General features: G+C 39.9%; 2 protein-coding genes and 1 pseudogene across 3 annotated transcripts in view; all 3 read right to left on the bottom strand.

The window, feature by feature from the left end:
* The window catches only part of LOC111342861 (protein sidekick-1-like), a 38,769-nt gene extending 31,715 nt beyond the window's left edge, over positions 1-7,054 (bottom strand). Inside the window, exons 1-3 of the mRNA XM_088737369.1 lie at positions 6,939-7,054; positions 1,118-1,431; positions 746-890 (exon numbers count right to left, since the gene is read on the bottom strand). Of these exons, the coding sequence (XP_088593495.1) occupies positions 746-890; positions 1,118-1,431; positions 6,939-7,008 (529 nt within the window). The 5' untranslated portion in view covers positions 7,009-7,054. The remainder of the gene's footprint in view (positions 1-745; positions 891-1,117; positions 1,432-6,938) is intronic.
* Positions 7,055-8,641: 1,587 nt separating this feature from the next.
* Positions 8,642-17,762, bottom strand: LOC148719792 (receptor-type tyrosine-protein phosphatase alpha-like; annotated as a pseudogene). The gene is made up of 14 exons (XR_015993343.1): positions 17,634-17,762; positions 16,638-16,735; positions 16,335-16,451; positions 15,469-15,617; positions 14,365-14,500; positions 13,233-13,382; positions 12,520-12,622; positions 11,863-11,933; positions 11,592-11,637; positions 11,059-11,147; positions 10,618-10,740; positions 9,533-9,687; positions 9,033-9,168; positions 8,642-8,680 (listed from the first exon to the last, which is right to left on the bottom strand). The product of XR_015993343.1 is annotated as a receptor-type tyrosine-protein phosphatase alpha-like (transcript).
* Positions 17,763-19,264: 1,502 nt separating this feature from the next.
* LOC148719791 (uncharacterized) lies at positions 19,265-20,517 on the bottom strand. The gene has a single exon (XM_088737463.1). It carries the CDS (start codon positions 20,515-20,517, stop codon positions 19,447-19,449), a length of 1,071 nt encoding a protein of 356 aa, XP_088593589.1. The 3' UTR covers positions 19,265-19,446.
* Positions 20,518-26,162: the final 5,645 nt, after the last annotated feature.

Below are 26,162 nucleotides of genomic sequence, written 5' to 3'. Positions count from 1 at the left end.
AATTCAAAGTGGAAGTTTTAGCAGTTGAAAGTAAATCAATTAAAGTTTATTTCAATTTTTTGTGGCAGATCAAGTTACTGTATGGCTAAAAAAGTTAAAAACCAAACTTACATGTAACATGTTGAGATGTGTCTCTTAAGCAATATTTAGCAAGTACTTTTCTGTGCTCAATGAAGCATCTTTCAGAGTTTTCAATCTAATGTGAACTAAGTAGTGAATTGAACCTAGGATACTGATGGCATTAGGGTTATAAACCAAATACTGTTCATAGTACTCTTTGTCCCCTTTAAAGTGTGTATCATTTTTCATAAATTCAAGAAACTTTTCCCGAGATTATATAAACCTCTGTCCTTTTCCCACACAACTCTTCCTATGCTTCCAGTCCATTATTGTCAAAACAATGTATGATTTTCTTCCATTATGGCCCTTGCATTTGTAGTTAATAGGATAAAATTGATCTATTTTGATTAGAAAAGCTATACCACATGCATGCTTTCATATACCGCAAAAGAAAAAAATCTGAACCAAAATTTGAAACAAGAAAATCATTTCTATCATTGATAAAATTAACCTTCTCACCATGATAATATTCCCACCTTTACCTTTTTCATCTATATCCCTCTGGCACTAAGCTTTTTGTTTTTGGTGACCACAACATAATTTTCAGTAATAAATGGCCCATTTGAAAAAAGTTGAGCTTTAATCACTGTAAACATGCAAGAATACATATAAGTTCTACACTCACTGGGTGTTTTTTTTTCTCCAAACACCTCTGTTCTCATACACACTGCACCCTGGTGAGTTTTTGGCAGGAATCGCAGATATCTTGTTAACACTCCATAAACAACATGCTTCACTTCTGAGTTCCTGTCATTACTTCCTATTAAAACCTAGTGAAGAAACAAACAGTCAGTATATCTGACCACATATTACTTTTCCCTACATGTAGGTTGAGATAACAGCATGCATCTATAGACAATTTAATCCACTTTTAAGAAGCAACAATCACTTGCATTGAATATTATTGAAGTATTAATTAAAAAACGTTAACTCATGCAATCAGGACTCTTATATTATTACAGTAGTAATTTTTTTTAAGTGTGAAAGTCCTTTATACCTTGATTTGTCCACCTTCCTTGTAGTCCATCCAGGTTGTCCCATTCATGGAAAATTGTAGTGTGTAATTCTTCACCCACTGATCTGCTTGAGAATTTCCTTGAGAAGACACAGCACAGATGATATGAAGTGTCTGTAGATCGATCTGTAGATATGGGTTAGTATCACTTGTTCCTGCACACCATGACGATCCTGATGTGTAGTTCAGTCGACCATTCTGGGCTGGTGTGTGAACACTTTGTACAGTAGAAGCAGTAATATCATTGTTGGGAATCGTCTCCCTTCCCATTCCAAGATCTAAATCAACGCAAGCCCCTACAAAAGCAAATTTTACATTTGCATTTTAATTAAGAAACTCATAACTATTGCAAAAGGGATCATGGGTTGGCTGTGAATGCCAATTATGTAAGCCTTATATGTCTCTATTATATTCCTTGACTATAAAGTCCATGTCACAGATAGTAAAAATTAGAGCTTGTCTGCATTCAAAATGACTTACCAATTTTATCAAAAATTACAAAGAAATCTAAGTCCTTATTAGGCTATTGTACCCTAACATCAGTACACAAGTTCTCTGCGCTGTGCTCTTATGATTTCCCATGATACTTGCATAATTTTTCTAAAAATAAAGAGCTCCTTGAGTCTGCAATCATTTCCTTTATTCTGATGACCTTGGTGTTTGATTCAGTGGTGATACTGATGCCGGGAGATGCTACATGCTTATTATCATTCATAGGGGTAACATGGTTATGAATAATCAAATCTGCGGCATTGAAATACTCTCAATATCTTTTCTGAAGGTGTTCACTTTTAGAGAAAATGAGGAAAGATTTTAGTTTCTATTGAAACTTTTGTGATGCACTGGAGGGCAAGTGAAGAAAGTTTATGATGATTAAAGTGGGTTTGAAACTGGCTTTCTTAGAGCAAAGAGAAGTTCAGTTTTAGTGAAAATGTACAGTTTCCGAGGCGCAATGTAAGAATGTACCGGTTGATCCAACAGAATAGCAGGGTATCCAGTCGTTTCGGACCCATGGATCTTTCGTACCCAAACGATTCGTACCCAGGCTCAGACGTATTGTGCCCACGTTTGATCAGTTCGTACCCAACCCTCTGGTCAATTCGTACCCAACAAATTATGACACAAAATGTTTAAAACAAAGATAAACATTTATTTCACTTATCCTAGTATTCACAAAACAATTAAGATGCACGCACGCCCGTGCAAGGTATATGTGTGATCTTATTTGTTATATTATTGGACTTTCCTTAACAATAAAAGTGTCAGTGGTCCGCGTAAGGTAGGTGTCGTTTGCTTTTCTATTGTTTATACTTGCAAGTTTCTTGACAATAACAGCTAATTATTATCATGCACATGATAGGTGCCCTCCACTGGAATTTGTCTAGTCTCCGAGCGCAAGCTTAAGCGAATGCAAAGGTCCACCTATCGTGAAGTGGAGAGGCGGCTCTTCGAACCTTGGGAGGCCTTCAACAAGAAGGAGAAGTCACTGAGGCAGCTTCTCAAAGGATGTGCCAATATAAACAGGGCAGTGATGAACTGAGCTTAGACATTACTTGCATTTACTACTAGGATTTTTAATTTATAACTGAGTACAATAAGTACGTTTAGTTGTATAGCCGCTCCGTAATAATGGGCAAAATACCTTAGCTAGAATAAGTCAGCATGGGCAACTAGGTCACGACTGTTCAAGAGTAAGATAACTTTTCAACGTTACTATGAATTAGATATTAGCTCTTTTACTAAGCAGATCAAGTAGATTTAGGCGTAAGCGCTGCGTGGTAGAAGGCAAAAAAACCGGTATATTGGGATGGGTCAACTAGGTCACGATTTTCCAAGAATATTAACTAAAAGATAACTTTTCAATGCTTCTGTGATTAGAATTAGCTTTTTGTGACTACTATGATAAATGAAATAAATGTTTATGTTTGTTTTAAACATTTTTTGCCATAATTTGTTGGCTATGAACCGACCAGAGGTTTGAGTACGAACTGATCGAAAGTGCGTATAAAACGTCTGAGCCTGGATACGAAAGATCCATGGGCACGAAACGACTGGCATGTAATAGCAGAGTAAACTAATCTATGCTGGAAGAAGCAAAATCTAAAATAAAATTAATTCATCCTTGTTATGCATACAGTTCTTTGAGGAAAGAAACATTGGCAAAAACAAATTACTATCATTGGAATTGTAAAAGCTTTCTTTTAAGCTGCTTAGAACAGGTAGATTAATTTCTAAGAGTGCTGTTTAATGAAATTGAAGCACAGGTGACCACCTCGTGCATTGTCAATAGCTTCATTGCAACACAATAGTGTCAGAACCGTCTCTCTGTTGGCTAAATAATTTAAAGTCTAATTGAAATTTGGAAAATTTCTCTATGCTTTCAAACTGAGCTAGATATAGATAAAGAGAAATTTTCAACTGTACCGATAATTTTAGGTTGACATTTGAATAAAATATTGTAAATCCTGATGGACCCTATTTTCTCTCTTACATTGCAAAGGAAAGTCGGAGTTTGAGTCTCCTATCAGTGCCCGTCTTCAACGCTATCCACCATTTAGTATGTACTAATAATATATAACAATATATAATCATATATAGTGCTCTTATGCCTCCTACAGAAGATAATAGTCACAAATTAAAAATCTGTATCGCTTGAAATATCGTTTCTTTACAAGCCAAGCTTATAAAACGAAAAAGAAAGTTTGGATCGTTCAGTGCGGCCATTTTCTTACTGCGTTTTTTGTCCTGTTCCACAGTGTATTACCGTGGCATATTTTGAGCGTTATCGTGACCTTATTTAGTAAAATGACATTGTAGTAGAATAATAAATAATAATTCATTCACACCTCATTAAGCATACAGTTTCTTCATGAAAAAAAAAAACAACAACAACAACGGCAAAAACAGTCGACTATCTATGACCCCAGTTCTGCCTTAGTGAAATACCGGATTAAATGGAATCGTTTTTAGAATAAATAGTACAGGTAGAATGATATCCAAGGGTGCTTTTATTTATTTATTTATTTATTTTTATTTATTTATTTGAGGATTTGTACCAAGTACAGGAGCAGAAACAATAAGACACGAGTTCCCTACGAGGTTTAAGCTCCAACAAACCCCACCCATCCCACCTCAGGGGAGGACATCCATCACACAGTAATCTCGTGCGTGGGAAATTAACGTCACCTACCCCTAACCCTGCAGGAGAAGGGACCTCCATTTATTCGTCCCTATCTGAGAAGACTAGAATATCTAACCATTTCTTGATGTTATAGAAAGGTAGCATATTCTTCTCATTTATTTTAAGATCTTGAGTGTTGGTTCGGCCGGGGCTCGAACCCTCGACCTCCCGCACAACAGTCCAGCGTTCTATCCATTGAGCTAACCGGGAGCTAACTTGAATTGATGCAAATGTTACCGCCCGACAGCGTCAGGATGGATTCAGACTTTCTGACAGAGTAGTTCAAAGTTTAAGTTGACTTTCGTAACTCTTTCCTTCATGTCCCTAACTGAGCTAGTCACAAAAGCCTGAAGGATTTTAACTGTCCGGTTTTTTGTAAGATAATCTTATCATTAACAAACTGCGAAACTCGGAGCAGCTCTTTTATCTTTTTGGTATTGATGCTGTCTGCATCGGCCATTAAGTTGTGATGTGCGCTTAACATTTAGACATGTTCAACTAAATCCGCTAGATGTATTGAATTAGAATAAAGATAAACCTTACGATTGTATTTCAAATAATATAGTGCTCATCTGTAGCCAGAGGAAGAAGTACAGCGAGAAAAGCTATGCGGAAACAAAGCTCGAGATCGAATTGCGACACGTTGCGACCGAAACTGTCACGGAATACCGCACGATTGTTTTGCATGACCGGCCATTTGTAACAGAAAGCTCATCCGACAAAAGATGTCTTTGTTCCCTTGCTATTCAAGCTCGTTTTTGCATAATTTGTGGCATGTCGTCATTACATGTAAATTTGTAGTTTTCAATCAGTTTATGTTAATTTCTAAATGATATCCCATTTAGTTCTTTGCAGAATTTATAGCTGTTTAAGTGTGCTTGTCTGTTTGTTCGTCAGTTTGAATCTTTGTTGTGCACTCCAGGGCTATCAGCTGTTAAGGTAAAAACTGCCTCTTTACAAAAGTTCTTCAAGGGAAATTTCGTTTTAAAAGTCATCATGTTAATGCCAGTTTTCCAATGAGAATTTTGTACGGTTTCTTATACTAGATGTGAGCTCGAATGTATCCTTATTCTCCCGCATAATCTTATATGTTACTTAAAATTGTACTTCAGCTCTTCTTCTAGAACTTCAGCTTCGAGCTTCTTCAGCTACTGCTCATTTCCTTTATTCTGACGAGCTAAAAATTTGTTTAAGCGGTGATAGAGTAAGGAGTAATTAGATTCCAGTCATTTTTTAGCGCTAAAGCGTTATTCCGCAGTGACCGATGTCCCCCCTCTTACGGCTAAAAAAGGTAATGTTTTCTCTTTTCCTTTGTTAAGCCCACTTTTCTTTTATCTCTTTTTCATTTAGTTCTCTTTCATCCAGTGATAGTGACGTCTGCTGATAATATCCACAGCTGAGAGATTGTCCTCAAAGTTTCACATTTGCCCTCTAAGCTTCGCCCCTCTCCCAAATATTCATTATTCAAACGGTAACTCGACCGCGGACGTTATCAGTCGACCTACCAGCTGCCTGAAGGAAATATAGTAAAATGACCTCGGCCCAGGCAAAACTGGGTCTTAAACACTTTCTTGGAGCAAAGAAAGGTTGACTTTTTGTGTAAATGGACAGTTTCTGGGGTGAAATACAGGAAGATGATAGCTGAGTGAACTGACTCTGCTGGAATGGGCATAATCCATAATACTTAGTCCTTACCTCATTATGCATACAATTCTGTTATGAAAAATAACATGACATCTTCACGACGAACTTTGTCTTAGAATAGTACCGGGTTTAATGGAAATCTTTGTACTAAATTGTATAGCTAAAATTACTGAGTAAATAGTACGGGTAGAATAATTTCCAAGAGTCCTTTAACTTGAAATTGAAGCAAATACTACCACCTGATAGCTTTACAGAAACAGTCGTTTCAGACCGTCTGTTTGCTGAATAATTCAAAGTTTAAACTGACTTTTGTAAATTTCTCTTAGCTTCCTCACTGGGCAAGTTATAAAAGCATAAAGGTTTTCAACTTTCCCGTTCGTTGTAAGATGATCTTTTCAGGAAAAATATGCGAAAACCGGAGTAGCTCTCCTATCTTTTTGGTATTGATGCTGTCTGCATTAGCATTTAAGTTGCGATGGTGTGCGGAAGTCTTTGGACCGGTTATTTAAGCAAAGTTTAGGCGTTGGTTAACAAAACCGCGTTCTACCCATCTTTATTTAAGCCGAACCTTTTATCTGAACATTTATTTTTTGTGAACAGTGACAAGAGGGCCGAAAACTAACAGTCGAAGGACATTTATCTAATCATTTAGTCAACCCTTTGACTGAGAGAATACCTGAGGCCCATTGCTAAGGTAGAACCGCGGTTTGGGTTAGACCTCGTTTGAATAACAGGCATTTAGACTTCAGGACTCAAACGTGAAAGATGTTTACAACCCGTTTCGCTATATTTGATAATTAAAACTAAAAGAAAACGTTGCTGATGCTGTCTGCAGTGGGGATGAAGTTGCGATGGGGTGCGGAAGTCTTAGGCTTTAGAACTCAAAAGTGACAGATATATCCAACCAATTCCGCTTAATTTAATAATTAAAATGATGAACAAACGTTATGAGTAGATTTCAAATAATACGGTGCTCACCTGAAGCCAGAGGAAGAAGTGCAGCGAGAAAAGCCACACGGGAAGAAAGCTCCAGATGAAACTGCGCCATGTTTTGATTTAGTGTGTCACGGTATGCGATCACAATTGTTTTACTTAATAAGCGGCTATTTGAACAGAAAACTCAAGCTCCTCTCGGAAACTCGTGGTTGTCAATCAGTTTATGTTAATTTTTAAATGATGATATAATTAGCTCTCTGCAGTATTTATAGTAGTTACACAAATGTATGTGTGGGTCAGTTGGTTCGGCAGTTTGAATTTTACCCTCTAATGCTATGGATGTAGCAGTATTACTTTCACTATTGGGATTCCCAGAAAATCTAAGTACCTTTTATAACATATCCAACAGAACGCGCGCTCTGATCCGGCGATTCAGTGTCTACTATTTGCTTATGGGTGTTTGCTGCTGACGTGTGCAAATGCATTGACTAGTTATCGATATATGCGTTATTGACGAAGCGTGAGGTCAAGGGGGCTGGATACTGGCCGAGTGCTTTCTTCGTGATCTCATGGACCGAGAAAAAGTCCAGCGGTCAAAATGGGCCCTTTTTACTCGCTCGAATAGCCAATCCGAAGGCCGATTACTACAAAATTCACAGAATAAAGAAAATTTTAACTTTGAGATTGGTGAATATGACCACAGTTTAAAAAAAATACTGATTTCAATCAATCAATCAATAGTTATGTGAATATAAATCTTTACGCTTAAATAACTCTATACTTTACTTTTGTAAAATTATACAATTGTTGAATGTTAGACAGTTCAATGTGCTTTGCACGTTTTAATTTTGCATAAAGCGCTAAAAAAATCAGTTTATTTATCATTTCATTGACAAAAATCTACTATACAAAAATATATCATATTTCAGAGAGAAAAAAGGCAATTTCATAGATTGATGTTGTGTGACCTCATATGATTTGATAATGGAATATAATGAGAACTAAATCTAGATACTGGAGGTAAACCCAAACGGCACGTTAACACTCCAAAACAAACTATAGAACTACAAACCTCCACTTTGAATCCAACGATTTTGACACGAAACGATAACTTTAAAACCTCACATGGACTTTTAAGAAAAAATATTATGAAATATGTAAGTTACAAACAAACTTTCCTTTACCTTAAACTACAAAATACTACAAAATTCTATAACTGTAATAAATTTTTTAGAGTTTTTGTGTTCTAAATCTTTCTACATACACTGAAAATGTAGTCTCTCTCTCTTTTAATGGGATAGTTTGAAAACTACGATAACACAATTAATGATATTGCCATTGTACTGAGCCGTGTAGGGACACATGTCTGTGCTTCAAGTTACCATAACAGAATCTGGGGTAAGTACATCTATTATCAAACTTTGAACCTCCTTTAGCTGACAACACCTTCACTTGTATTGACTTATTTTACCTACTTTTACTTGAAATATTTTATGAATAATACTAAAATATAGAAAACTTTATAAAAAACTTTTTTTTGCAAATATACTGGAGCGAAAGGCCTTCTACTTAGAGGTAAATTTAACATATTATAAAAATTTTAATATGAAGAAAAAAAGCTGCCGAACACAGCTCAGTCATAAAAACACTCGAGGATGTAGATCATTTCTGTCTGTCACACCTTTTATACTTTGCAATGCTCTTTAACTTTCTGCAAAGTTTGAGTAGGTGCTGAAAGAGTCTAATTAAGCCACAACTGTCTTGTAACAGAACATGTACTGCTCCTGAAAGATGAATAAAAAACAGCACACCTTAAGCTCACGAGGGATATACTATTGAATGGTGGGCACCCAGCACTGTGCAAAGGAAGCTTAGGAATAAGTAAAAATAAGCAAAAACTATTTAACATGAAAAACAATGAACTGCTCAATATAAAGGAAAATTCAGTCTTAGCAAGAATGACGGGCGGAAGATTTTAGGTGCACGTGATAACCCTTACCCCAACCCCAGTATGAAAAGGCAAATGTGGTATTCTATTACGTTACTAACAGGCGCCGGAGAAGACGTAATCTGTTATGCTAATCTAAATCCGAGTAAAGTAATAACAGTCACAACTTTTGACACCTGTCATCTTACCAGAGTGTTGACTGCACCTGCTCTCTTTGCTCGAACAAGTTTTACCGTCTGGAAAACATCAACTGTTTGTTCAATCTTGACTCGCTCGATCACTGACATTATAGTAGCTGCACAGCCGCTACGGCCAATACCATCGCTGTAAAAAGATAAAAGGAAATCAATCAAGAAAGTGGAAACGTAGACTCTGGTGGAACGATGTTACAGTTTCTCGCCTTGTCTCTTTACCCTTAATTTTTCAAAAGTGTTAAGTATTAATGTAGATGGTGCAGATTGCAGACAGGGTAAATTGTTTTATGTTCAGATGACAATCTGAGCTTGTCGTACAAAAAGTACGCGTTTGCAGTTATATATGATTCAAGCATCTGACAAGTTACCATACGCTATTCTCATGAGGTATAGACCGATTGAACCATTATTAGCCAAACCCCTAGCGGGTTTAGGGTCATGTCTAGTAAAACATTTCAACGCGTAATAACATCAAGAAGAGGCGTGCTCTTTACCTGCACTGAAAAACAATGACTCCATTTCCTGATTGTTGCTGAGACTGCTGAACAGCGGTCATCAGGTCGAGTATCTCCTGGGGATCTGGGCACGAGTTTGCGTTGGCCCAACCAGTGTACTGTATATGCTGTAAAGTTGACGTCTTCTTAGGAAGCTAAAGAACAAATTTAATTAGAAAGCGAGTGATTTTGATAAGTCGTCACGAGGGCCACGTGCTCGTATAAGCAAGTCTCTCTTTTGGCTGTTGCTGTTGAGAACTTGAAATCCTCCAGAGATTTCAATCCGTTTTTTTCTTCGTGGGGAAGCCTCAGAGAACTTGGAAGTACTTAAAAAAACTCTGAACTTCGCATTTTAAGAAAACAGTGCAATATTTATTAGTGTGTTTTTAGTTTTATTGTAGGTCTACTAGCCTAAGCGTGAAAGGCGAAACAAGGTGTAATGAACGTATTTGTGAATTGAGTCGTGGGATTTTCTGTAAAATTCCCAAACACATCCTACAGTGGATACCCCTATTAAAAAAAAATCAATTTTCCATGCAGGATTAATTTCATTACCAGGAATGAAACATTGAATTTTGAAAAATAAAGAAGCAAAAGAAGAAAAGAAAGACTTCCACCGCTGGATTCCACAGTCATACAAAAGTACAGAAAATCTGAAGCTAAATCAAACAATATCCTCTACTAAATCTTTTCCTCTCTACTGATCATCTTTCTACCAGACACTGTACTGATGATGTTATGAAAAATTTTTCATTGGTCTCTCCTGATAGTGAAAGCGTTAAGGTCAAACTCCTGCGCATCGAAAACGTACAAACACTTCTTATTGTTATAGTAAAGGTTCCCCCCAAAGTCAGGTCTCGACACTAACGGTAGCTACAGCCCGCTAGCCACAGCCTAGTAGAAATTCAGTTTTGTCTTGTGGATTTCGATTTCCACTAGCCAGTTTGGCTGGTAAACGAACTGACATTGTCGTAACATCTAAGATGTCACCAGCCACTTGGCTAGTAGGTTGCAAAGTTAGTGTCGAGCCCTGAAAGTAATCAGATAAAAGGGGACCTAAAAATTCTAGAACAAGCGAACCATACCGCTGCATTCTCTACGCTGAATCGTCGGGTAGTGATATTGTTAGAAGTCTCTTGAGAAAAAAGCTGGACGGTGACTTCCCCATACTTGGCGGATTCCTTGCTTGGCCAGTATTGTGGGTAGTTCTATAAAGACAAAAGCAGTGCTACTAGGAGATTCCGTGATACCATTAACTGAATATATTTAAACTTACGATAGGAATCTAAAAAGAGGTAGGAAGGATTTTCCAGTAAAGAATTCCACCTCTAGAGTATGACATTTGAGAGCATAATCATTCGGACAGTCGTTGTAAAATATTACTTTCTCTTGACGATGAAGGATGCTAAAAGGCTGTTTAGTCTCTCAAAATTTCTTAAGTTATCTTAAGTGAACTAAATGACTTCTCCGTTGCTAAGAGTGAAGCGTGTTGCTATGCGCTTTTTAGAAACATGTCATAACCTTACCTGCTTTCCCTCTTTCAAGTTATTAAACATCACAACTGTGCCAATATCATATTAAGAAATCATTTGCCAGAGGTCTAAAATAGTTACGTATGATGCACGATCCTTGCAGTAGATAACGCTATTTATGCAATAGCGAAAATCAGACCTGAAAAAAATCAGGCCTGCACGGGACTCGAACCACTGACCTCTGCGATACTAGTGCAGCGCTCTACCAATTGAGCTAACCAGCCAACTGGGAGCAGGCCGTTAAGTTGGTTCGTAATAAACCCGTGAAGTGACAAATGAGATAGAATAAATATATGAAGTTCATATATTTTGAACTGCGGTATTAGATACGTATGATGCACGATCCTCGCAGTAGATAACGCTATTTATGCAATAGCGAAAATCAGGCCTGAAAAAAATCAGGCCTGTACGGGACTCGAACCACAGACCTGACTACTGCGAGGATCGTGCATCATACGTATCTAATACCGCAGTTCAAAATATATGAACTTCATATATTTATTCTATCTCGTCTAAAATAGTGTTATCTAATGGCGCTTGAGTCAGGATGTATACATTACGTTGTTTGTACTCCTGATAAATAAAAGATGAAAAGAAAATAGGGAAGTCAATTTGAGCAACACGAGTATATCAGCAGAAAAAGAATAAGACCACCACAACTCGAGAAGGAAAAAATTTAAAATGAATATTTACATATAGATTGTAAATAACCTGAAAGTTCTGACTCTTTTCTGATCAAAATGTTGGAATTACAGAATATACCATAACCAAATAAGAAAAGGTCATTTTTGCACTTACGTCAATGTATGAAGCATTGATGTAACTCTTGTCTTGTGAAGAAGCTTGTAAGAGCACTCGAGCGCTGTCCACTGGGACAGAATCGAATAAGAGTGTTTAATTATAGAAGTAAAGGTATTTATGCAGACCAAAAATATACCCAACAAAAGTTAAAAAGATTGTCTCGGTTGGAAACATTATTCAATGTGAGGCGCCACCTGACATTTGGTATGGAGTTTTGGGGAAACAAATGTCGAATTTTACACATTTTAGTCATCCAAGAGATATTTCTCCCCACCCCAAGCCCAACAATGCCTTAGACAGCTTCCTTTCACGCCTATTTGGGTCACTTTCGGGTGAAGTTTACGCAAGCTGTCTCAAAACACAACACAGTGACTTAAGTCATCACTCCAACCTACAACATTTTATCTGTTTTGAGTCATCGCAGTACAACTTCATAATCCCTTGTAGGCTATGACTTGACTTAAACGACTAACAAAATGATGCAGAACGATCGATGACCGGCAGCTTGAATAGCGCACTAATCGAACAGTACACTAGTCATGCCTGAATGACAACACTTGCTTTAGGACTCATCTAGGAAATAACACAGGAGTAAATAAAAGTCTAGTTTAGTGTTTCGGAAACAAATGCAAACGAGGACAAGGCAACACTTACGTGGAACAACGTTAGGGAACCTATTCTTGACAACATTTGCCGGCATAAATGCTTGCTTTGCTTCCTCTTGAGAAGCCTCGGCGTCTGTTACAAGCTCCAAGCGCTACAACACATAATTGAAAAAAGTAGTGTCATTGCTTGGGCATTTTAAAAATTTATTCTAAATTCTCTGGGTTCGTCTTTTGCAATCCGTTTTAATCCTCTCAATCCTAAGCCATTAGCTTCAGTCCTAGTTTATTGTTGTTTCTTTAGTGTTTTGGTTTTTTACCGAACTAATATATTACTGCCTCCTTAAGGATTAAGGTAGTGTTTTTTATTGGCGCAAAACACCTCCCCCCCCGTTACACACAAAAAAATTTAAATAAATAGAAAAGTGACACAAAGTACTGTGACGCAAGATCAACAACGAACTTCATTTGTCACTGGTATGTACGTGAAAAGGTTAATTGCAGGAGTTATTCATGAACAAAAGCACACTTGATGTAAAGTTTGATATTTAAGTCTAATTTGTGGGGGAGACAGTTGCTAGTTGTCGAGATTCTTTTATCCTTAAAAGTGTATAAGAAATATGAAGACAAGGTTAAAAAGTCAAAGACACATTTTGAATAGAATTCTCAGAATCAAGTGATACACTATCCTGCAGATATTAACGTCTTCTCGCAGTTTACAACATACAAAAGCAAATTTAGTCACTAGGAATATTTACTAGTTACCTTAAACTCTTGCTCATATGCAGTCTTTTTGGATGGTTTATGCACCATGGCAAGCTTGTTCATTGTAATTCGTAGGTCCTGAGGGACAATCTCTGTATTTCCACATACCAAAGCTTCCATCACTGCTTGATGCAAGAAAACATATTGGTCCTATACAAAGACAAAGTCAATACCAGTACTGTTAAGATGGACGGCTTTTGATAGAGCCAAATTTAAGAAATTCCTTATCGTCAAAATAAATCACCTGCGCTTAACAAACTCTGTATCTTAATTACCAACAAAAACGTGACCTTTCCTTAGCGTTGTTTTAAGACAAATGAACTCTTCTGAAACAGGATGTCGACCAAATCTATCCATATATCAGTCGAATTCTCAGGTGACTAATACCCCATTTACACCAAAGCTTTAACACGTTTTAAAGCTGACTCGTTGAATATGGTTATTTTACATTACTTAAGACGTTTTCTAAACAACCACTTGACAAGAGTGGAATTGCCCATTGTTGTTACCAGCCTCCTGCCTCCTGCCCTCGGTTTCTATTTCATATGAGCTGAGAAGGCAGAGGAGGTTTGCCACGCCTCTTGTAAATACAAATAGATTTGGAAATTCATTCATTGCTAAGAGTGCGAGGGAAGCATTTAAGTGATTTTTAAGAGTAGTCGTCTGTAATTTTATTATAGTAGTAGTTATAGATCATTTATCATTTCTTACTGTCTTGTAAAGAGACGCAATTCAGTTTTTTTTTTTTAACTGCAATGTTTTTCTTAATAAATAGAGTCTACAGTTGTATTCTTTTTTTCATAAGTCCTGAGCTTTACAAACATTTTTTATTAAACTTGTAATTTTTAGACATATATCAATTCGGATAACGTCATCTGGAATGACAATATTTTCTACACTTGTGTAGAAATGGCGGATTCGAAGAGATAAACTCTAGAATCATTTGAGCGTTATGCAAAAACATTACTGGCCTTTGACGGTCATCATAAAGACCAGGCTTGGGTTCTTAAGACACCGTATCAGTTTCACTATGATCATGACATATATTCTTCTTAAAGATGTACGGGGGAAGAATTACTAGGAATTATGCTGCTGTTACTCTCATGGAAAAAAGTTGAATTTGTTAGCTTACATCTTTCTGTATCATTTGAGGACGAGATTTACGCATGACTTGCACGTAATTCTGTATGAACACAGTTTTAATCTTCTCAGCACTCTCCAGCATGGCGTCGATAGCAATGTATGTGCCAGTTCGACCAACACCAGCACTACAAAAGAGTACCAATAAAAAAAGGTTAATAATTAAAGAAGAGGAGTGTAGAAATTGAGAATTCTCAAAGGCTGGGAAAACGGCAGGAAAACTAAGATAACATACTAGGAATTCAGTGAAAGTCGGAAATCTGACTTTTGAAGTACCAAACCAGAATAGAAACAAACTTTGTGGGTATACCTATAGGCTTCGCTTCTGGCAGGTTTTACTCGAGTTTACAATTTTTGACGTCATTTGTATGATCAAATAAGACTATTGAGAGCAGATATCTGAGGTTCATTTATTAACTACACTCATTAAAAGAGAGCCCTACACTTACACATGTAATTCTCACACTTCAGAGAGTTCAACTCGTTTAATTCGAGTTCTCATAGGTTCCTTGTGACGTTAATCTTTCTTCTGATTAGCTACTGTGATTACTATGGACACACTAGGGAGCTTTAGCAACGAGAGCGGCAACGGCAACGAGAACGGCAGAAAACAATAGGCTTAATGAGCAAAGACAATCGCCCTGCATGTGCGTTTAACATTTTGGTACATTTCTTTGCCGTTCTCGGCAAAACAACAGCGTGAAATAACCAAATTTTAGGTTTTCTTGAGAACGTGAGGGCATGACGGTTAATTTTTCTTTCTTTTTCCTTACTTTAACGCAGTTCGTAGTGATAAAGTCACTGAATAGTTCGCCAGCATTTTCCAAGTGAAACACATCGGAATAATCTCGAAAGAGTTACAAAAACGAAAAGTTAGATTTCGACAAGACGTTTTCGTTGCCGTGGCCGTCGTCGTTGTTAAAGCTCCCTAATCAAAAAGCGGTGCTGCGACTGTGAGTTATTTCAAGCACGATCCGTCGAGAATTTAGGATGAAAAGACGGTTAACGGAGGGTCTTTGGCATATTTTCACGTGGAAAATATATCAAAACGTGAAGCATTTAATTTGAAGTCTTCAAATAATACAATACTTTTTACCTGCAGTGCACAAGAAGTGGTCCACCAGTAGCCAAGTGCCTGGCATGAATCTTTTGCCTAAATCCAAGTAGAGCTGTGGAATGGTGTGGGACACCTTTGTCTGGCCAAGTGACGTAATGAAACTGCTGCACATTCCTTTTTTCTGCGTCCTAGGTGAAAATTTGTATCTATGTTGAGGATATTCTTATAATAAGAGCTTCCTTGGCCCAAAATACGTAGTCACTGTTTGCAAGTAGTTTACCGTGACAAAAAAATAATTCAAGATGTCGTATTTCAAATGACGTAATTTTAGTTCTAACAGAGATGAGCAAATATTATCATTCTTATCTGAATTTTAGTGTACAACACGCACTATCAACAGAGAGAAAAAGCTCCAATACTTAATGTTATATAGCGGCGGATCCAGGAGTTTTTTTGACAAGAAGTCTACACTTTGATTCACAACAAAAACTATTTTTTGTCCTTGTTTTGCGCTAGTGCCTAAATAGCTAAATAACCTAAGAGATATTTCAAAAAGGTATATTTTGATTGTTTCAATTGAGTACTTATATGCAATGCTCTAGTTGGAAAAGTCTCGCTTTCAGACAAGTGGTGAAACAACCTAGAAGTCTGATGGCAAGGGAGGAGAGGAGGGGGGAATTCTGAACAACCCGAGCCCTACCCCGAGATCTACCACTGGTACAAAATGGTTGTGGTTTACAGTTTTCTATGTTGGGATGCATCGCAATTTGTGTTTTTTTATCATGTACATGTACACTGTAATTACGTAACAGGCACATTAAGGTTACTCTGAAAATGACCAAAACCTTTCATTTAACACTTAAGAGATGGAAATGAAACTGTGTGTCTATGCTAGGACAACCCACCTTTGTCACGATCAATGACCTGATGACGTAATCGGCAAAGGTTTCAGTCTTGTGTAGGGTAACTGTGATGGCACCAAATTTGGTAGCATCATCTGGCCAATACTGATCACATATTCCCTAAAGATAAGATACAAAAAATACTTGTGATAACATATGTAGCGACCAATAACTTTGTCGTACAGCATGCTACGCGAGTGGCCTAGCAACTCGTTATTTTGGTTTTGGGCCTGCTGGCTGAGGTTATGGTGCGAGTTTTACAGACCACTCACAAAGCATATTTCCTGAATATTTCTCTAAGCCTACCTTTCCCAGCTCAACCAGGTTTGTAAGCATCACAATGGTGGAACTGTTTTCCTGCCAGACCATTCGCCAGAAATCAGCGATAGTTGAAGACGTTGGACCTAACAGACATTGACAAAGCAGTTAGAAAATTGTAAAAGAGAGACGAAAGACTAGTTAATTTCACTGGGGCAAATTAGCACCTATATACAAAAGAATGGGAGAAGTCATTTGTTTGGGAGTGTAGTGAGTTTCTTGAAAATATCCATCATTTATTGCTGCTTTTCCCTAAGTATTTTGCCCACAAAGAAAGACGTACACTGACACAACGCAAAATGCTGCAACGAGGCCACAGTAAAAGATTCAATAAAGTGATGGAACCCCTTCATGACGAGCAATAATCTTTGCCCCCTAAAATTACAGAAACTGTCGTCGGCATGAACTGTGTGGGAATTCTCAGTAATATTTGCAGCCACACAGTACTCCCTTCAACGATCGAACCTCAATCAAAGACGCTTTTTTTTTAGTTACAAGGGTGTCCCATTTGTAGAAGGTACACGGTTAAATATACTGACAAAGATCCCGGTGAAGTTGACCCACATTATTACTGACATTTGCTCGTTCTCCGACTATATGTTGAATCAAATTCCATTAAAAGCTGTTCAACAATAAAACGTGTTAGCGTGTGACAATTGACGATGTTTCCATGAGACGCCTCACGTGATTTTTACCTTTTGTTGCAATGTAGGTCATGGTGACTTCATCGTAGGTCTGAGAAGAGACATTTGAAAAAGGTGACAGAAATTTATGATAGGCAACTAAAATATCGATGTCAAGCCATTTAAATGTCCTTTCCATTGTTGTAGTTGTTGTTTTTTTTCAGCTAAGAAGTTTTTGAAATAGTGGGTAAGTCTGATAAAAAAGTTAGCTCTCGAAGACAAACAATAACAGATAAAATTTAAACTTCAAAAAGGAAGAGAACGGAGAGACAAAAAATTCAAGTTAAAGTTTTGTAGATACCTTAGAGGTAAAAAACATTTTTTTGTCTCTCTGTTTCATTGTTCATCAATTTATCTATCCATTATATCAAACAAGTCGTGTCGACGTCATTCTACAGTTTTATCTTGTCTTGTCGTATTGCGTCGTTGTGTCGACCTCGACGTGGTTTTATTGTCACTGACCGGAATGTAGCTTGCATTGATGTAACTGGAGTTTTTATCACCCTCTATTTCCTCCAATAAGACGCGAGAATGATCATCTGTTAACAAAAACAATTGGTCAATCAGTTGCACGGTTTTTTTTATAGTGTGAAATACAAAGAAAACCTTGTGAATCATTGTGCTTTGAACGTATGGTGTAGGGTGTGGTGAGATTTCTCATTTAGACATAACAATCTCTCTTGATTTAAGCTCTTCACATAGTAAATTATTTCTCATTTTTTCAAAAATCAGCACCATTTGCTGATTTTTGCTTGAAGTATTTTGCAAACTCAGCCACAGGTAACGATAACGATAATGCTTAAGAAACGATCATGGTATGGGAGTGTGTTTCTTGTACAGGCCTTAGATCTTGGGTGGTTCGACTAATAAAAGTAATATTAAGACTCAAGGTATCTGGTGTCTGAAAATCATTTAACATGGATCTCACGTGTTAAATAAATATTTGAAGGAGAAGAATCTTTTGTGACAAGGGACGTGAAGGTGAACAGAATTCACGCTTTTGAGGTAAAGGGCTGGTAATTTCAAGATTTCAAAAATCTTCGTCTGGGAAAGTAACCTGTCACCGCGCAAAACAGCTTTCTATGCCTTTTAATTTTTTCGAAGATTTTTTAGTACTTGATAAAAATTAGATTTTTAAGGTATTTTAACTTTTAATATATTGTAACCAAACTTGTACTTCGATACAAAGCCCCTATTACCTAATTTGATATTTTCTTGTTTAGATTTAAAACTGTTAATCAAGTACATGTAGTCCAATCTACCATGAAAGAGTATTTTGACAAAGACTGATGTCAACTACGAAGGAGATCTTTTAACAACTTGAGCAAAATTCAACTTCGGGTGACGTAACTAAGTCTGGTTCGTAAAAGATGATTGATTCAATGACGAACGAGTTACACCACTTGAATCTTACAGCCAATAATATTACAGCAAATTTGAACAAAAGACTACACATTGCTCCCAGTTAAAAACCAATTACTGTATTAATTTTAAAAGTTATTGCTACTTTACTGGTTGAAATGATGCTGAACCAAGTCTTAAATTTAAAGTATGATATAAGTTTGTTACCCAAAAAATAAATATCTTAGAAAAATATAGCAAGGCATCCCAACAATCCTTTTTAACATGAAAGTAAGTTTTCAAGTGTAGTCAATTATACAAAAGTTATGACGTCAACCGTGAAAGATTTCCATTGACCTTCTGCTAGAAAACTCTCATGTTTTTTTTATGTTTAAGGTGGACGGCCGGGCCCCCGATGAAGGGAGGTGCAGTGCCCGCCGACCTACATGTCTAAGCCCAACCCATGGCAGGCGTGCAATGCCTTAGGGATGGGGTCCACCAGAAACGAGGGTCACCAGACGCCAAACTCGCTGGGGAATCGAACCCCACCTCACCTAAAAATTACACACTTACTCCAAGGAAGAACGCACTCACAATAATAATAGCAGACCAAAACGATAATAATAGCCCCTAGCCAGCCAAGGGGTGGCACTGGAAAAAACCAAAACGATAATTATAGCCCCTAGCCAGACGAGGGGAGGCACCAGAAAAAACCAAAACAATAATCATAGCCCCTAGCCAGCCAAGGGGAGGCACAACAAAAACCAAAACAGCTAAAAAGCAAACCGGAGGGAGTCACCATGCACGGATGCAATGACACCACGGGCACACCACTGCCGATAGAACACGCGACGACGCCTGTTAGACTTGCACCGCCTGAAGGAGACTGGTAGGTAAGACTTCAGGCGGGCCTTGATGGATGCAATCACCGCCACGGCGCTAGGACGAGTACCACGAAACCGGAAATCATTCCTACACTGCCAGATACAAAACTTAGAGACATTGAGAAGATAGACAAAAACACGCGGAACAGAAACAAGGTCGCCAGAGTTAAAGCCAAAAAGGACATGACGAAGAGTGATGACAGGACACATAGGAGAGAAACAAAATAGCAAAGACTGCACCCAGGCGAGAACACTCTGAGCAAGTGGACAATAAAAGAACAGATGCTCGAGCGACTCGACCCGGGGCCCACAAAAACAAGAAAGGGGAATAGACAAACCAAACGAGGAAAGACGCCGGGCGGTGTACAGGACGCCGTGCGCAATCTTCCAATTCAGATCGATAACACGGCGATCAAGATGAAAGAAAGATAAGGCGCGCCACGTGGCAGGCCAGTCGAGATTGGGGTAGATGAGCTCAAACTTTAGAACACAATGAGGCTGGACCATGTTCTCAGAGAGAAGGTACAGGTAACAAGACTTGGCAGACATGGTTAAGACAGGAGAACAGACAAGAGGACACGAAGAAACATAAACCAGAGAGTTTTTGGACGTGGCGAAAGCCCCGTCGAGCTTACGCCACGCCAGTACCAGAGCTTGATAGAAGGGTGGCAAGACCCTTAGGTCAAAACTAAAAGGACGAGAAAACACAACAAAAGGAGAGACACCAAACAAGGAATTAAACCAAAAAGACATGAGAGCGACCCAACTGGAGGGAGAAGAGACAAATCTCCTCACCCATTGGCCCAGGAGGGCCCTCACCTTAGACTGAACGTCCACCACAGAGAAACCCCCAAAAAGGGGGGATTGAACAACGGCAGAGCGAGAGACGAGCTCCCGCGTGCCAGACCAAAAAAAGGAAAAAACCAGGCGAGAGAGCACCACCTCCACCCAGGCCGGCATGTGGATAAGAGAGGCCACATACCAAACCCGGGAGAGGGCAAGAGCGTTAATAACGAGGGCCTTGCCACGAAAAGACAGAACACGAGCACGCCAAGACTTGAGAACATGGTCCACCGCATTGATGCGAGGGCGACAGTTGTCTTCCTCAAGGTTACCGGGGCCAATGAAAACCCCCAGCACCTTGAGCTTAACAGGAGACCAGTCAAAAGGAACTGGGGGGTCCGTGCGACCCCGCCATCCACCCAACCAGAGACCCTTAGATTTGGAGAGGTTAATCCTCGATCCAGAAGCTAGTTCATAACACCTTTATATGTCAAGAGCAGCCGAGATGTCTTCATCCGAGGTAAGTATGAGAGACGTGTCATCCGCGTACTGAGAGATGGGAGACAGCGGAGGACAACCTGGGAGAGACAGACCCTTAATACGGGGGTCTGCACGAATGCTACAAGCAAGGACCTCCGAAACAAGAACATACAAGAGTGGAGATAATGGACACCCCTGCCGGACACCACGAGAAAGACTAAAGAAGGGAGTCAAGTAACCATTAACATTTACAGCACTTTGCACACGAGTATAAAATAGGTCAATCCACGCGACAAAGGACGGACCAAAACCCATGGCGACCAGAGTGGACCGCATAAAACCCCAATCCACCCGGTCGAAGGCCTTTTCTTGGTCAAGAGATAGGATTGCGACAGGGGTGCCAGAGGACTCGGCATAGCTGACAACATCTCTCAGTAACGCGACATTCTCACCAATGAAGCGGCCAGGGACCCCGCACGTCTGATCACGGTTGACGACAAGGTGTATCCCGCGGAGAAGACGCCCGGCCATGGCCCGCGACGCTAACTTATAGTCCACATTTAGGAGAGATATGGGACGCCAGTTCTTGGGATCGAGACCATCCCCCTTCTTGAATGACAGAGTAATGACACCTCTGCGCTGAGAGAGAGAAAGAGAGCCAGAAGAAAAACACTCATTAAGGACAGCCACAAGATCAGCACCAACCACATTCCAGAAGCGGAGATAGAACTCCATAGGGAGCCCATCTAGACCTGGCGTCTTGTTGCGTGCCATACCCTTAAGAGCGTCAAGGACCTCAGATGGTGTGAGTAGGCCCTCGCAACTATTGGACTGATCCTGAGGAAGAAACGAGGACAGATTACCGAGAAGGGAAGATTGGACATGAGAGTCTGTAGGCGAAGCAGTATATAGACCAGAATAGAAAGAACCAAGAGAAGCACAGAGAGCAGCAGAAGAAGAAACAATTGAGCCATCGGGCTCTCTCAGCGCAGAGATGCGACGGTCGGCAGAACCTTTTTTCTCTAAACGAAAAAAATAACGCGAGGAAGTCTCACCTTCCTCAACCCATTTGACTCGCTCCCGAACCTGGGCCCCCTTCGCCACATGAGAATGTAGGCGAGCAAGCTCAGAGAGAGCCGACCGCAGGGGATCCACACAAGAAGTAACCCCCGAATCGACTTTCTCCTGGAGATTTTGAACAAGGCGCACCAAGGCGTCTCTACATGCAGATGTCCTACGGGCCCTACTGGCACAAAAACGGATGGTGAGCCCCTTAATCCGGCTTTTCCCCCTATCCCACCATTTAGCGAGAGAGGGAAAGCGAGGGACAGCAAGACGCCAGGCGGACCATTCCTCCCGGACAAGTTGACAATAATCCTGATCTTCCAAAATTGAGGTGTTGAGCTTCCAGAAGCCAGGGCCAGGTGGGACGACGTCAGGAACAGACACAGACAAACACAAGCCACGATGACCCGAGAATGGACAGACATACACAGAAACAGAGGACACCGATGGGACCCATGCAAAAGGAGTCCCAAACATGTCAATACGCGACGCCAAACTCCCGTCCCACCTGGTCCAGGTGAGCCCCGGAGAAGAGGGGTGGAGGTAACGCCAGATGTCTGTGACGCAACACGCATAAAAAAGATGGCTAAGCGAGGAGGAATTATCACTAGATACAGAGGCAGGAACTGGACCACGTCGGTCTCGAGCCCGGTCAAAGACGGAGTTAAAATCGCCAGCAAGGACCGTTGGTATTGAAGGGTCAATCTTCGAATGCAGGCCATCAAAGAATTGATCCCGTGCAGGGTTGCGATTGGGGGCATAGAGACAAACCACCCTAAAGACCTTTTCATGAAAAGAGAATTCACATTGCAAATAGCGACCATCAGCAGACCAAGAATTAAGAAGAGAGATACAAGGACGATAGAGTACGACGCAACAACAGGAATGGACAGAACCCGGAGCTAACACAGAAGAGAAACCAGACAAAGAAAACCACAAAGAACATTCAGCCCGAGTAACACAGTGCGTTTCTTGAAGGCAGACAACGTCAACCTTCACAGGGAGAGATCGCAAACACTGCACGAGACCAATCCTTTTAGACTGGTCCCGGATACTATTACAATTTAACGTAAGGATGGAAAGAGCCATCACAAAGCATGAAAGAAACATCGTGACTTTTTCTCAGCCGAACGACTTGCATTAACCCTAATAGCAGCCGAAGGGCCCACAGGCAATTGAGGAGTGCCCGGGGTCCTCTTAGCTGGACGGCGCCTAGGAGTCGAGGAGGTGGAGGGCCTTTTGCGTTGGCCAGAGGCCGGCGACATATTCACATCCTGAGAGTCAACAATGGAACCCCAGTCCTGAGGCTCATCTACATTAGGTAAGGTAGTATTTTCACTATTTGCATTAGGTTCGTTTGCAATTTCATTAACTAAGATAACTTCCCCATTGCCAGCGCTGGCCATATTGTTAATTATATCACTACTTGTATTGTTAATTATTTCACTACTTGTATCATTAATTATTTCATTATTTGTACTACTTAGGATATCACCATTGCTCAAAATACCCTGAACAACCGGCGAGGTGACACTAGCAACTTCATCCAACTGACTGAAGTGCTCGTCATACAATTTAACATCAGACTCCGAAGAGTCTATATCACTAGAGGGTACACTAGCACCTTGACCAGACACAACTACAATTGGGTCAACAACATCCTCATTTAAGTAACCTTGAGAATCAAGTGGGCCCTGCTAGGCAGGAGGAAAGACATCACCGCACTCCATCGCAGTGTCCACAGGCTCGGGAGGGGTGGGGTCAGCAACGTTAACATCCGAAGCAGAGTGGGCAGAAACTTCATTAACTGAACCAGTTGGAGGAGGTGGAATAACAACAGCCGCGTCCAATGGTTGTACCGCCTCATCACCAGCAGCTGCCACACTTGGGACAGTAGGAGCTGAGGCCTTGTTCCAGGCGTCGGGGCAAGTCCGAGCGAAATGACCTTCCTTGTGACACCTTAAACACTTGCCTCTATCAGGGCATGCTGCAGACTTGTGTCCAACCGCTCTACAAATATCGCAGCGGAGGGGCTGGCCACAGTACCAAACTTTACATCTAATCCCCTTGATTGACACAAACCGGGGGATTTCCTTAGTTCGTACCATCGTTACAATTCTTGAACCAGTGGAGACATCGGGCAAGCCCGGCCAAACCTGGTGCCTAACGCTTTTAACTACCCCATAACCTGACAGAACGGTAGCCACCGCATCATTTGGCTTTAAAATTTAAAGACTCACGGGTTCATTACGAATCAACTTAACGGCCTGCTCTCAGTTGGCTTGTTAGCTCAATTGGTTAGAGCGCTGCACTAGTATCGCAGAGGTCAGTGGTTCGAGTCCCGTACAGGCCTGATTTTTTTCAGGTCTGAATTTCGCTATTGCTTAAATAGCGCTATCTACTGCGAGGATCGTGCATCATACGTATCAAATACCGCAGTTCAATATATGATTTTCATATATTTATTCTATCTCATTTATCACTTTCACGGGTTCATTACGAATCAACTTAACGGCCTGCTCTCAGTTGGCTTGTTAGCTCAATTGGTTAGAGCGCTGCACTAGTATCGCAGAGGTCAGTGGTTCGAGTCCCGTACAGGCCTGATTTTTTTCAGGTCTGAATTTCGCTATTGCTTAAATAGCGCTATCTACTGCGAGGATCGTGCATCATACGTATCAAATACCGCAGTTCAATATATGATTTTCATATATTTATTCTATCTCAAAACCAACTATATAGTTTTTAAACCCAGACAGAAGAAATTTAACTCCAGCATTTCTCTCTCCTTTGGAGGTAAAACCCTACAACAAGCTAATGTAACTTAATTCCTTGGGGTCTATATTGACAATCATCTCATCTGGAAATACCATATCAGCTATGTATGTAAACAAATCGCTAAATCAATAGGTATTGCATTTAGGTCTCGCTTTTCCCTATCCTCTGCAACCAAGCTCACTTTGTATGACACCCTAGTTTATCCTTATATCGTCTATTGTAACTCCTTCTGGTCGTTCACATACGTATATCTAACTTAAATAGAATTTATTATTTGCAAAAGCAAGCTGTGAGGGCTATCACCAACTCAGACTATCGAGACCACTCTGCCCCTTTATTCTCCAAACTAGGAATTTTAGATATTTTCCAAGTCAATACGTTTGAAATCGCTAAATTTATGTTTTATTTCAAAAATAACTTATTGCCCCCATTGCTTCTCGATCTTTTTGTAAGGAAAAGCCAAATTCACAACTATGGTACCAGAACAGCCAGTAATTATGGAACGCATTTGTGCCGTGCAAATGTCAAGCAGTTTACAATTCTCTACCAAGGTCTTAAAATTTGGAACTCTCTCCCTATTTCAGTCACTCGTTCGTCAAACTTTCTCAAGACCTGTGATGCATGTCAGTTAGTGGGCAGACCTGACCCTCCAGAGCCTGTGGCAAGTACAGAACTACCCCCAGGACCCTGGCGTTCTGTCGCAATTGATTACATGGGACCGTTACCCACAGGTGAACACATACTAGTAGTTGTTGACTACTATAGCAGATATTACGAAGTGGCTGTTGTAAGGACAGTTACATCAGAGAAGACCATTGAGTGTTGAGAAACCATATTTGCCAGACATGGACTGCCTGAACTGCTCGTAAGTGACAATGGGCCAAACCTTGTCTCACAGAAATTCGAAGCGTTCCTGAAGGAGAATGGTATAAAGCATCGAAGTGTAGCAGCTCGATGAGCTCAAGCAAATGGCGAGGTAGAGAGACAGAATAGATCCATACTCAAAAGATTGCAATTGGCACATGCAGAAGGAAAGGACTGGAGAAGGGAACTGGTCCGGTATTTGGCTGTTTACAGAACAACTCCTCACCAGACAACTAGACAGACACCAGCATTTCTTCTGATGTGCCGACATCCAAGAACAAAGTTACCTGAATTGTCACAGCCATCCAATGGCGATGAAGAAATTAGAGATAGATATCAACTAATGAAATTCAAGAACAAACAGTATGCAGATTCTTCAAGAAATGCTAAGATAAGTGAGGTGAAACAAGGTGACTTTGTACTCATGAAACAGGATAAGAAGAACAAACTGTCCACCACATTTGAACCTCAACTCTACAAAGTGAAAGAGAAGAAAGGAAATCAGGTGGTTGTGTCTGATAGCGATAATCCCGCGAGAGTTTTGCACTGAAATTAAACACAACTGTAGTCAAGCAGCACCACCCTACTAATGATCAGCTCAGTGATACAAAGGTTAATCAGGAGGAAAACACCACTTC

This window comes from Stylophora pistillata, chromosome 11, assembly GCF_964205215.1.
Source record: "Stylophora pistillata chromosome 11, jaStyPist1.2, whole genome shotgun sequence".
NCBI classification, from domain to species: Eukaryota; Metazoa; Cnidaria; class Anthozoa; order Scleractinia; family Pocilloporidae; genus Stylophora; species Stylophora pistillata.
The sequence above is the reverse complement of the archived record's forward strand: the minus strand, read 5'-3'. Positions and strand labels throughout refer to the sequence as shown.